General features: G+C 43.3%; 1 protein-coding gene across 1 annotated transcript in view; it reads right to left on the bottom strand.

Annotated features, from left to right (window-relative positions):
* Positions 1-14,299, bottom strand: part of LOC138569907 (macrophage mannose receptor 1-like) — a 1,155,048-nt gene that overhangs the window by 43,103 nt on the left and 1,097,646 nt on the right. The window contains exon 28 of the mRNA XM_069648336.1: positions 4,446-4,613. Coding sequence (XP_069504437.1) covers positions 4,446-4,613 — 168 coding nt within the window. The remainder of the gene's footprint in view (positions 1-4,445; positions 4,614-14,299) is intronic.

Here is a 14,299-nt window from a genome sequence, read left to right on the forward strand (position 1 = left end):
GGGAGCATTTAGCCTGACCTTTGTGGGCGGTAGTGAGGTCGGTGACCGATAGTGGGATTGCAGCGTGGTTAGACCAGTCGAGTTGGATAAGGTCTGGGCAGAAGATGAGGGAGGATGATGTGAAGACTAGGTCTAGGGTGTTACCTTTGTTGTGCTTTGGGAGAGCACAATTTGCTTAAGGCCCATGGATCCTGTCAGTGCAAAAAGCGCACTTTGAGTGTGGTTGTCGGCTTGAGACTTGGTTACGTTAAAATCTCAGGGAAAGGCATTATTAGAGTGTGCAGAGAAGAGCAAGATGGAGGTGTCAGCAATGAAAGAGTTACTCCTGTGAGGCGGTCTGCAGATAAGATGGATGGTGATGGATTCCTTTTGAGATAAAGGGAACAGACAGATGAGTGATTTGAATGAGCTTGTTCTGGGAGACGGGATGATGGAGCATGACCAATCGCTCCTATGGATGATTGCTACTCCATCTCCTGCCGTTCCTGACTGATGTTGGGCTCGTGGCCTTGGAGTAAGATGACATTGAAAACATGGGGGAGGATGGTGTGAACCATGTTTCACTGATGAACAGGATATCAAGATGGTTGTACGAGATTAAGTCAGCGATCTCTGCAGAGTGAGCAACTACTGAGCAAGCATTGAACATGAGAGGGCTTGTGCGTGTGGTGCAGGGGTGTTGGATGGGGCAAGGGCGATATTGATGAGGTTCTCTAGGTTAGCTTGCTGCTGCTGCCCAGGGCGCTTGGCCATTCGAACCCTAGCGAGGGTGGGGATGGGCTGTGAAGGGAGGAGACACAGAGTGATGTCTTCTGGCACATAGCAGTTTTAGCGACTACTTTGTAGGTGAAATGCAGGACAGCGAGTCTGGTCCTTAGCCCTATCAGCCCGAAACAGGCACAGATAGGTGAAGTGCTTGCTTATCGTCTTCTGTCTTCATGGGACCAGTAGCCTACATGCTGTCTGCCTGGAGCTGGCCTTGAGTCTTATAGGAGATGCCTGGAATGAGTGCAAACCAGTGGTGGCTGGAGTCATAGGCATGCTGCTCCTCTCCAACCTGCTATTTCCTGTTATTTCACTTACAACTACTTATTTGACTCATTCTGTTATTCCCCTCCTATCTATTCTTACTCTGACCATCGTTGAATATGCCTACTTGAGTGCCACCTATAGGCTGAAACTATTGCATTGGAGTACAGGTAGGATGGAGATGGCATGTGAAGGAGGACACACAGCGTGTTGGTGTTGCTTTGTTATTCATCTACCCGGCGTGCTGGTGTTGCTTGGTTATTTATCTACCCCTTAAATGCCCATGACCATGCTAATCTCTATGGCCATTCCCACCCACGACCTACCCCACCCCGCCCAAAACACATCCTCCTGGGGTCTCTTTGAGCTTGCCCTATCAAGCAAAAGCCTCAAACCATAGCCTGCAAGTGCTATTCCGATCTGCTGAGAGTGAATGGCTTAATTGCAGCTGTAAAGGCCTACTGGTGTAATAAAATGCCTGAACGAAGTGTGCCTTCACAAGGCAACACCCTTTATAGCTCTTGCATGCACTGAGGTCCTGTCATAAACAAGCATCGACAAAGCCAACTGTTTTGGCTTGAGCTATTAAATAGGCATTTACTAAGTACTACCATCAAATCCCTAGATCATCACTCCATGTTCCAGTTCTTGCGAACATATGACCAGGTAGCGCCATTATATCAGTGCCTAGCTAATGCCTATTCCATGTCCACACAAAAGACCAAACTATTGGCTTTACCAATGCTTGTTTTTACTTGTTCACACCTATACATTCCATCCCTTGAAAGCAGACCCTTCAGTTACGTGTTTGGAAAGACGCAGCATACTTCCACCCAGATAGGAGCAGTGAGTCATTGCCTATCTGGATGTCAGGCATGAACCAAACACTTAGATATTTTTATTTTTTTATTTTGGGAAACATAAAGAAGCTCAATTTACAGCCACCTGCAGTGAAAAGATAGGTGATAAAGCCAGAAGTATGGGAGCTACTCCTGTTTTTACTCATTTTTTCTGCTCGAGGGGATTTTAAGGGTTTTGGGAAGGGTATGGAACATACTAACAGGGATGTCATTTAGGGGTCACCAGAGGTCGCAATTGCGACCTCTGAGGTCTCCCTTGCGACCTCTTAAAAAAAAAAAACTTTTTTGTTTTTGTTTTTTGTAATGCAAGCTCCTGGGCTCTGGCCAGCACCAACCATGTGGCTCTTTACTTCTGGAGTGGCTGGCATTCTTGTTCAGGCCCCTTAAAAAAAAGAAAACTAAGAACAGGTGTGCCACAAGTCTGACACTTTCAGCACTGACCCCAAATAAGAAAGAATAGGAATACCAAATAATGTGTCTTTCTGGAATTCTATACAATAATTGCGAGACTCATTAAAGGTTTATTTCAGGCACACTTCAGGTGTGAGTCACTGATTTATAGCCTGATTCATGGAATCATTTGCGTGAAAAACACAGATTTGCGCAACTTTGGGCCCGGAAATCCCCATACTTCAAGCAGGGATTTTCGGGCAAAAAGGCGCGCAAATCTGCGTATTTCACGCAAATAATTCCATGAATCAGACTGTTAGTCTGTTCTTAAACACCTCAACTCAGCATTTCATCCTTATGAAGTCGATAAATGAGTGCCAACACAGGTTGGGTGATATTGGGTGTATATTTTTTCTATATAAACCGCTTAAGCGTAAGTGCTATATAATAACAGATCATTATCATTTGGTCATGGACGTCTGCTTGTATTCACAGTAATTTGGTAATATGGGCCTATACACAATGATCTTAACATATGGCGATCCATTCTTGTATGAAATGTACATCACATTATAGTGATATCGTAACCATATTTTTCGTAGTGTACAATGCTCTGTAATGCCACTTCCTGTCAACGGGTGAAAGGTCGTGTTCCATCGCTTCCCGCGATATCAATCGGGGTGGGGTCAAATGACATAACTTCCTGTGATGTCATCAGGGGGGTCAAGGGTTGCGTGATGTCACTTCCGCTACCCCAGGCATTTTGGTGAATTGACGTCCCTGAATACTAACTATATTTGCATGCCTTTTACACTGCAGCTTTAAAAACCACATGGTTGCACTCTGGCATGTCATTTTAATGCTGACATAAAACAAATGGATTCTGATGGAATCATCCTGTTTTAAAAACAGTCAGATTTCATCGAAATCCTTTTTAAATGCTTCATAAAACCATAACTTGCAGAAGCCAAAAAAAAGTGTAATGCCGATTTCACCAGTGTTTACACATCTATTTGCACTTCATAGTGCAAGTGACGAACATTGCATGGAGATGATTGTGTTGCACCAAAGTAAAAATGTACCGGGTGCCCTCTACTCCATTTCTTAATATGACACCCACTATTTATTGCCAATAGAACAATCTCATTACTCAAGACATTCTGGATTTTTTCAAATCAATTTCCCAGGATAAATCTTGTACTGTTACATGTCATTCATACAATGCTAATCTGCCACTGATTTGGCCTCACAGCGCTATGGCCAATCTGGGCATGACGGTTGGTCAATTTCTGGTGTTCTAGAGAAGCATAGTTTGACAATGGGTTATACACTTCTGTGCATAGAAATAAAGGAAGGCAGTATGGTACATTAAGAGCAAGAAAGTGATTCAGATTGAGAAAAGTGCATCATTAAGGGCCATGGATATCATAAAAGACTTACAGTCTGCATGGTAGGTATTGCAAATATGGGGAGCGCGTTAGAAGTAATGGGATGCATAGTAGCAAGGAAAAGACGATTGACAGGTATGGGACGTAGGAGCTAGGCATGGCTGTGCATTAGTAAGCAGGAAGAGCATACATGTGCACTAGGTGGCAGAAGAAGTGAGTATGGACTTGTGAAGCATGAACAGAGGGTTACATGTGCGGGAGGTGGCATGGAACTTGAGTTTAGGCATGGATAGTATCCAGAGAGCATCAAGCCATGGAAGGTGTAAGAATGTGAAAAGTTGCCTCGTGTCATGCAAGATATAAGCAGTTATAAAAAGTGCTGCAGGGGAACTAAAAGGCATAAAGGGTGCATTGTGGGCAAGGCCCAAAGCTCACAAGAAAGTTGCAGTTGAAGGCATAAAGATGTTGAGTAATGAAAGGCCAGGAAGGCTTTAGAAGGCTTGGGAGACATAAGGAATGGCAATGCTTTAGTGGTCTTTGGGGGCATTAAAGCCAGGGCAAAATGCAATAATAAGGCATTTGAGTCATTGGGGCATCAAAGGCAGAACAGGCACAGAAGACATTGAAGGCAGACAACGTATAAAGGCCTGAAACTCAAAGAAAATGCAGGGAAGGAATACAATTAATGGAAGGCACGACGGTATAACAATCATCCGTCAACGATGCACATGTGTAATACTACACACGAGCAGATGCCCTACAACTAAAACATACTTACATTTTTTTCTCTTACAGATATATGACCTGTACGTAGAACAGTAGGCATTGTTCCAGTCGCCCCTTGCAGCGCTGAGGCCAACACATTCGTATCTTGTCATTTGTAATGGGAAGGTTGATTTCCAGTTGACATAATCAACAACAGTGTTGTCTAGCCAGACCCAGTCACCTAAAACAGACAAAACGTAAAGAATCATTACATGAAAGCAAAAGAAAGAGACAAAAACATGACGCTGTTTGAATATGAAAACTTGAACTCAATGTAAGCAGTGAAGCTATCCCCCAGCTCGCTACAGCCATTTCCCTGTTAATGGTAAAATGACATTTCACTGCAGCATTTTTATGGGGATTGTGGCGGGTCAGAAGGAGGATGCAGGTACCATAAGGACATTTCATAAAATGATGTATTAAAGAATAAGAATAAGGCCTCTCTTTCCCTATTGGGTCTTCCCCACATATGTAAATAAGTAAGGTGCTTGTCAGTCGTCAGGAAATGTCTAAATTAATATGTCTGCTGTTCAAAACGAATATTAACTGACCCTACCTAACAAACTAAGGTCAGGAGAATGGCTCCCTTCTTTTGATGGTTGATTCTTGTGTTCGTCTTCTTTTACTTTCTTGTTAATTGTTAGGGAGACTTCTCCAAATGTGCTAATTTCCCTTACCTTTTGAGACCCCCAGCAACTTTGCTGGATTTCTAGGATGTGATGTTTTACCTGGGAAGAGTGTGAGCCTTTTTTCCCACTCTTCCATGTATTTTGTGTGTGTTTTACTTTTGTGTTCTCTGGTTATGGAGTTTTAAAACAACTCCAGTGGCATCATCTTTTTCTGTGTGTCACACAGCACCTTCAGTGCAGTGGTACAGGGGTGTCTTTCAGACTCACCAAAGGTTTAAATACCTTCCCTGAGAATTACTACTGTCTCTCAGGACATGTAAAGTTAAATTGACGTTACCAGTCTCTTTAAATATACTGACCCAGCACACCCTATCTTACTATAGAGTGCTGAAGGGGGTGCTTAGCTTCCCCAGAGTCCAAACACTCATGTAACAGTAAAATGTTACCTTTTCCAATTTTAAATGGTTGGTGGTAGTGGTTTCGATCAACTACCATGATTTTTTGCGACCGCTAGCAACGGTAGCTCAAAATCAGGGGTAGCCAAGTTTTTCAATATGGCGCCCCAGACCTATCTTTAAAAACAGACTCTGGTCATCTTTTTTTCGCCATTTCTTTAAGGAAAAGTCCTTCTTGTGTGTAACTCTGCGCCCCAAACCAGGTTTGGTCCCTTTGTTCGTGCCCTTTGGCGGGCTTCTATGCTGAAGCCTTTTTCTGGTGCCAGAGTGTCTGGGGTGGACAGGATGTGAGGGAGGTGCCCAAAACTCCCCGTGCTTAGTCTCTTAGAAGACCTGAATGCACTCTGGTGTGATTGGCTGGCTGACTGTCCGACAAGGACAGCCACCCTGTTGGGTGAGTGACAGACAGGCAGAATGAATGGGGGAAAACTGTTTAAAAGCGCGTCTCTGGGACTTGGAAAGCAGAGTTGACCACTGGAACAAAAGAACCGAAGAGGAGAGGAAGGAAGAGGACTGCTGCAACTCCTGGACAACCGGTGAAGCTCTGCTGCAGGTCCGAATTGCCTAAAACTGTTGAAAACCGGATAGCCAGACGGAAGGAAACCAGGGGGACTTTAAGGCACTCCAAACTTAAACCGACGTCTTGCTACAGCTTTTGGCCTCTTCCCTGGGCAGTGCAGGAACCTCTCGACGTCCTCCTTCTTGTCCCCACGACTGAAGCCCAGGAACAGCGAGATCTGCTCAAACTGCCAGGAACAACTGACTCAGCTACAGCTTTCTTCATTTAAAAAGGTACTGTGCAAACACGGTCTGGAAATCTTTTCGGCCATCGAGAAAGTGCGTGAAACTAGACATTTGTCAAACTTTTCACCTAGCCAAATTCTTTGAAAGTCTGTGGCAAAAAATTAACAGTTATATACCAGAACTTTGCTATCCTATACAAAAGACTCTGAACCATTGACTTTGCCCCAGGCCTTTTGAGAAGAATTGCTGGTTGTATTTAACTTGAACCCTTTGCCCTGCCTATGATTGTATTTGGGCTGTCTATTCTTATAACCTAGTCTTTTCCCTCCTTTTCTAAGTATCTAAAGTGCCATTTTGCTCACACTTCAATTTGAGCTAAACTTGTTTAGTTACTTACCGGTTCGATTTTTGTGGTGTATCTTTGTGTGATATTGAACTGCTTATGGTAGTGTAATGTTTTATAACTGATTGGGTAAATAAATGTATATTCTTTTACCAAGAAACCTTGAGTAAGTGTTTACTTGAATCACTGTATTGGTTTGTCCTTTGTGTAACTTGTTCTACTGCTCACTTAAACTCTTGAGATAAGTCTGGCTGCTCAGCCATCACTACCACTTTACTGTGTAGTACAGGCTTGTACCAAAGGTGAAATTGTGCTTACACTTGTAGTCCTAATTGCCTGTAGTGTTCCCAAAGGGTACTGCAGGTGATTCTGCCTAACATTAATACACAATTTTCAGATAGTCTCTGGTGGCCTTCCGTATCAGTTCCAACTCCTTTCAAGGCTTTTGGCTTTTCCCTACCTCTTTATGGATTACTTCCCATACTTCCCTTCTTGACCTTTTTTGAACCTTTCATGTAAAGAAACGCTGGCCAGTCTTGTGAAGTATTAATTCCTATTTTTACGTTGCTTCCCGTGTAATTATAGTTCACCTTTTACTCATTCGGTGTCTCTTGAGTCTCATTTTTTCGTTTTTATGGACTCCTCTTGTCTTTGTTTCATAGTATTCTCCAGTGGCAGAGCCAGGGGTGGTGCGGGTGGGGGGGGTGTCCACCATCTGGCACCAAAAGCTGCCTCCGCTACTGGCATTCTCTTTCTGGAATGTTCCACTCTGTGCTTCTTGAATGATGGGGTACCTTCCCCTCTTCCCAGGGCCGTGTTACCCAAGCTTTACTGATCTCTCTCTCAGTGTTAGTTGTGGTATGTGCTTTGCTTTCTGTGTAATTATAGTTCACCCTTTTAAGCTTGTCTCTCTTTTATCCTTTGGACTTCTCTTGTCTTTGTTTTGCAGTATTCTCTCTCTGAAATGTTCTGTTCTGTGCTTCATGAATGACGTGGTACCTTCCCCTCTTCCCACGTTAGTGTTATCCAACTTTTACTGATCTCTCTCTCAGTGTTGGTTGTGGTAATCTTTCTTACAATACGTCTGTTCAAGTTCATCAACATTTCTTTTAAGGTTTCCTCATTTAAACTGGGACGAATCTCTTGGATTACATAACAAGTCATTGATGTTCTCCTCGTTACCTCTATTATTGCAGGGGAACATCTCCAGGGCCTGTAGTTGGCTGGGAACTTCTCTTGCATTCTGTTTCTCTTTTGGCAGCATCTGCTTCTTTGGACTCAGCCTGTCGGCATCCCAGTATCCCTTCTGGCAACTGGACCATTAGCTGACCTTTTAGCACTGTGATATCGGCATCATTATGCAGGCAGCCTGCCCAACATGACTGTCCCGTGGTCACGCCAACACTGGGTATTGGCTTCCTGTTTTCTCGATTTCTCAGGATCTGCTCCTGCTGGCTCTCCAGCACTTGCTTCTCGCTTTCAGAGCAGTTCTGAATGTTGTGGGCTCCACGTCTCTCTCTAGCATTGCCTTCTTCAGGTGTTACGCTTCCAGGGGGCCTTCCATATCTTCACATGCATTCCTCTTGCTCACCTTCATTTGGCATTTACTCCTTCTTCAACCTCCTCGTCGCAATGATTTGGAGGTTGTAAGTAACTAAAGGGATAGATTGTAGGATTCTCTTTCTTTCTCATCATAGTACAAGTTAGCTTTCTCTTGAGCCAAGTCTTGAAATTTAATTTGGATTTGCACATTGGACAATCCCATTTATTCATGGGTAATGGCGGGGGTGTTTCTCAGCAGAATGGGGGTTCTTGTTCCTTAAGGTGAAGTCTCTTCCAGTGAGGTCCCATTTGCCCAATCCCTTAGGGAGGGTCTTGTGATGTGGGCTCACCTCCTTAGCCTAAAGGGGGGCCCTCTTTGGCAAGAAGGGACACATTCCCTCGATTCGTCACAGGATGTAGAGGGTTGCATTGTAAAATAGGGTGCTTTGAGAGTGGGGGTAAGTGGCGTGGTAGGATGGGTAAGTAGTGGCCTGGACCCACATTAAAATGCTGCTGTAAAATGTGGTGAAATGTCTGCCACTGTGAATTATTTTAGATCCGTAAATTCGCCAATACAAATTCCTAACACACAAAATCAATGCAGTAAGTGTTGAAAAAATGTACTTGATAGGAAACCTAAATTATATTAGCAACACCCTAACTGCATATAACCATAAATATTTATGTAGCACATAAACAAAGACTAGTACATTTCAGCACAAATTCTCCTTCAAATACATATTGGGACATATTTGAAGCATTTCGCTTGTTGGTTTAGCACTTCACCATCCAAACCAAGAGGAGGTTCTCTCCCGATTCCTCCGCTACCCCTCAAAACAGAGATTTACTGTCTCTACCCCTTCCACCAATACAACAGACACCCCTTCTATACACACTATCTCCTGGCAACCCAAACACTTACTCACTACCTCTCTCGCATACACCATCAATTTACCAAGCCAAAAAAAAAGAGAAATCCTGCAACCACCATAGCCATCCCTACACAACCTCCAACACCATGTCTGCCACCACCTTCTTCCCCTTCCATTTCTAGACAACCACAACCATCCGAAGACCGCCTCCACCATGCCAACCTTCCACCAACCACCTAAAGCCCCAGCTTCAAACAAACACATAAAAAGTCTCTTAAAATACATTTGCATCATTGCCAGATCTGTCCCAAAAAACATCATAATGTACATGATGTAATCATAACAGAGTATCCTAACATCCTTTTCATCACTGCAACCTTGTTGTCCCAGGATTGCCTCCCTATTGCACACAAGGTATTCCCACCAGGATACAAATGAATCATCCATAAACAGGCTAGCAGGGCAGGTGGCCTTTATATCCTCCACAAAGCCTCTCTCTCTGCTTCTCATATTGACAACTCACCCCCAACCCAGTCTGTGAATCTATCAATTTCTTGCTCTCACCCACCTCTGAACACTCCTTCATACTTATATACCTACCCGGGAATACAATAGAACCATCCATAAATTACTAGATCACAGTCACCATGGTAAACCCACCCCATCTAACAGTATTAGGGGATTTTAACATTTGGTTCCACATGCCCCTCATTCTAATGACCTGCGCACGTCTGGATAACCTGGACACTTTGCAGCTAACACAGTTAATCTCAGCCCTGAAACACTGAGCAGGTCACACTTTAGATGCAATCTTCAGATCCCAGGACTACCTCACCACATTATCACCACGCCTGCTCGTATGGTCAGACCATTCAGCTGTCTTCTTCATCCTATCCTCATGGGACTCTCCTACCCCTTTGGTAGACTCTGAACTACCAACCCAATCCCGCATCTGGAAAGAAATAAAATTGATCCCTGACCTGGCACACAGCCCACCCTTTCTCTTTCCACAGCTCAGGTCACCATCCCTCCGTTTGATGACTGGCTCGTCAAAGCACTCGACTCCCTCTCGCACCGCAGATCTTTCTCAAACACAAAGTACCATTCACCCAGATGATTCTCACCAGCTCTCCAAAAACTGAAAACCGTGCACCATATCCTGGAGCGCAGATGGCAATCAGATGAAATGTACACAAAATAAATGTGCTTACGCCTCCCAGCTCAAACACTGTCAGGCAGAAATCCACAAAGCCAAAAAAATCCTACTACAGGATCAGGATCTCCAAAGTCACACACCCAATCAGGGAACTCTTTAAGCTCATCACTGAATTCAATGCCCCTGCATGCTCCACCAACTCGCCCCGCCACACACAATCCCAACCATTTTCACAACAAAACCCTAGAAAGACACACTTCTGTCCTCTCTAAAATCTCAACCCTTCCCCCAGCCTATTTCATGCCCCCAACATAGCTACCACCTACCCTGACACTTTTCTCGTCCTTCTCACTGCCCTTCCCCTCAGAATTACTCAAACTACTATCACAAAGCAGCCCAGTAGGCTCCCCAGGAGACCCTTCACCCTGAACCCAGCTAACATAAATCTTGTCCTCCACTTGTGCTGGCAATTAGCACAGTCCATCATCAAGTCTTCATTTACTTCTGGTAACTTCCTAGCAGAATTTAACATTTCCTTCATCAGGCCTCTCCTTAAAAAGGCCTCCCTTGGCATGACCAATTGCACACCCATCTCGAATTATCACTGTATATCATAAACTAGCTGCCCAAGCGGCATTCTTACAACTATTCCTCTTTTCAGAATCTAACAAGATCCTAGATGCTTCTCAATCAGGCTTCAGACCATTATGGGGAACAGAATGTTGCTTAGTTTCCATTAGGGATGATCTAAAAAGACACACCGAATTAGATGGATGTGCTGCCCTAATCCTGCTCGAATACTCGGCATATTTCGATACCATAGGCCTCTCCCTCCTCACTGAGAGACTACATATCCTAGACATCAGGGATTTAGCTCTGTACTGGATTACCTCCTTCCTCTCCAACAGATCACAAATCATACACTTATCTCTTTTCTCCTCGTTGTCCCACCCAGTCCTTCATGGGGTATTGCAAGGTGCCTCTCTCTTCCCGCTCTCCTCTCTTACCTCTACCTGAGCCTGCTGCCCACCCTCATTCGATCTCACGGTTGGTATACTACAACTATGCTGACGACACCTAACTCATCTTCAAAATCTCAAATATTCCATTCTCTGTCTCCCCCAATCTCGTAACCTGCCTCTCCGAAATCGAACGCTGGATAGCGACCAATCATCTTCTACTTAGCCCAGGCAAAACCGAGATCATGCTATGCAGAAAATCTGTTCTCTACCCTAAAACCCTCCCCTGGTCCCCCTCTCTGGGTCCACCACCCTCCATCTATAATACAGTAAAAAGTCTTGTTTGCCTCATGGACTCCGTCCAGACTCTGGCACATCACATCAAATCAGTGGTACAAAATGGTTTGCTTCACATCCATATCCTTTGCCGTATTTTTCCCCTTCTGACCTTTACACACAGAGTTACTGCAATTATCACAATTATACTTACATGCCTAGACTATGCCAACTCAGTTGGCACGTCACCTTCAAAGTAATGTGCATCACTCATCGAGCCTTCCACAATAATACCTGCAACAAACATTTACGCGCTACAGGCCAAACAGAAACCTCACATCTGGCTCAGCACTTCTACTTTTAATTCCAGTGACCAGATCCACGTGTATTCTGTCGCCTCCTTCTCAGTACACGCACTCACAATATAGAACTCACTCCCTATAAACATCTGCTCCATAGAAGGCTAACATGGCTGTTCCCCTCTTCCCCCTCCCACTTGCATACTTTATTTATTTATGTATTGGGTATTTATAATGCACCTATACAGCAAAGGTGTTTCAAGGTGTATACTGAATATGATCCACTTGCCCCACCACGAAAAACAACCCTCACTTGCCTCAAACCACCCAACAAAACCCAGAATCCCTACCTCCCACCCCACAACCTACATAACCCATCCATCAGCCACCTCATTTATACAATTCACATCTGGCTGCTGTGACAAGAGTCTGCGATTGAAATTGAATGGAATCAGGCTTTCCTAAAATAAGCCATTTTAGCCGCTCTCAGAGCCCACCTGTCACTTGATTTTCAATAAATCTAGGCTCTGTCAACTTAAGCTGTTCTAGCACCTCACAGAGCCTACTTGTTTTTGAATTTCATGAAATTAGTCTCTCCTAACATAATCCTCTCTAACCCCTCCCATGGGCCCACCGGATAATGAAATCTGCCAATTTGTATTCCCAGGTGCCTACCTGCAGGAATGTCAGCCTCTCCCTCACATTACCTTGCCACGCTAAGAAGAAAGTATCACGCTGGAAAGGAACTTTCAGGGGACTCAGTTGGGCCGGTCAATAAGGGGGTAGTGAGAAGTTTCTCCCTAGAGGATTGGATGTCCTGGAAACTGACAATGACACGGATGAAGAGTCGGTATTTTTCCAAAAGCGACTATGCATTATCACCACCACATTCGAATCCAATATAGCACATTTCTTCTGCAATAGCGAGATGATACAAACAAGAGGACTTGCACTGGTTGGTATATGTGTCTTAAATGACAATTATGCATGTCATTTGCATGTTGACTGCATTTTAGCCATGAATGCATATGTTCTGCATGTAACGTCAAGCAGAACCCTAGCCTGTAGACAGTTACTCTAGAGATTGATAGATTATTTACAATTTCCATTGCCCCCTCTTGCACTGCAACCCATAGAATACAGCTGAGTCCCACAAACACTGTAGTTCCGATGTCATATAGTCACTGACATAGCACTCTTCCTATGCCTTTGCAGTATGCACTGCATGATTTGAGGTACTTCAACATAGTCGTCTCTGCTTATCTCTGAATGTCAATTATTGTGTACGTACATTGTATTGCTCCTTTTATTTACATGTTTGCACACACAACGGTCTTCCAAAGGGCGTTCATCCACTGCTTTGCTTCACAGGCCAAACAATTGCAGTAGGCGCTATATAAATATTAAATAACATTTCATTTTTTTTTAAACCCAGTTTAAAGATGGTACTGATTTGAATCCTAAATCACTGACAACTGTAGATCTACTCCATATCATAACTTCTTGTATCATGCACCTATAATTCAAATCACAAATAACATGTTGATATGCTCATTAGTAAAAGGCTGGAGATAAGGTTGCATCATTCTTTTGCTTTGAAGGACAGAAAAGTGCACTGACTATGTTTCAGTACACAAGGTTGAAAACGTGTTATAGAGAAATTCATTTGCTATAGTGTTTATTTAAGTTTAAACGTTAGAAACTACAGATGGCCTTTATACAAACACTATCGTATTTTCAAAGAAGCCTTTGACCATAAATTGGTATTCTTTTTCCAACATTGATAATCCATTTAGGTTGATGCACCAGAAGATGTTGACTTCTGTTCATTGACATAATGTCCACTGAGTTTAGAAAATCAGTGTTCCTGTCTACAAATGTTGACCTTAAATTCACTTTTTAATGATTGGACGTTGACTTTATTGTTAATGTAAAGACTCTGCGTAAGCTGATGTCCCAAGTGTCTACAATAACATTTGTTGGGGAAAACATTAGTCATGGGGGTTACATGTGACTCAAGAAACACCTCAATGCCTGGTACAATAGAAACAGTTTTATTCCAATATGTTGTCATCCCAAGGTGAATCCTCATAAAAAGTATATTCACCAGATGCAAGGGTAATGGTTTTCTCTACACCAGGTGGATCATGACCTATGACCTCTAGATAATAATATGCAAGCAGTCTTTAAAAGGGGCTAGAAGGCAAAGAGAATTATACATTTCAAGGGACATTTATGCACAAAAATTGTGAACATCTTCAACGCATATGAGATGCAGAGTTACAATGTTCATATAACAAATCTGCATAGAATGGCAGATCAAAGAAATACAAACCTTTACTTAGAAAATGTATATTTCTTTATATAATTAATAAATATGAATACAAGACAGTTTTCATAGGGCCTCAAGTGGCTAATATGTTAAGTTCAAATCAGAACATTCTGATAAACAATATGCCATTCACAACAATCTCACATAATTATACTTAAGCAATAAACCCAGTTGGCGGGGGCTTTGACGGGCCAGGCAGAGGTGTAGCCAGGCTTGTCTAACAAGTGGCGTCTGAAACTAATGTATTTGGGCCATATGTA

Source organism: Ambystoma mexicanum, chromosome 2q, assembly GCF_040938575.1.
Source record: "Ambystoma mexicanum isolate Mex_15411 chromosome 2q, UKY_AmexF1_1, whole genome shotgun sequence".
Taxonomy (NCBI): Eukaryota; Metazoa; Chordata; class Amphibia; order Caudata; family Ambystomatidae; genus Ambystoma; species Ambystoma mexicanum.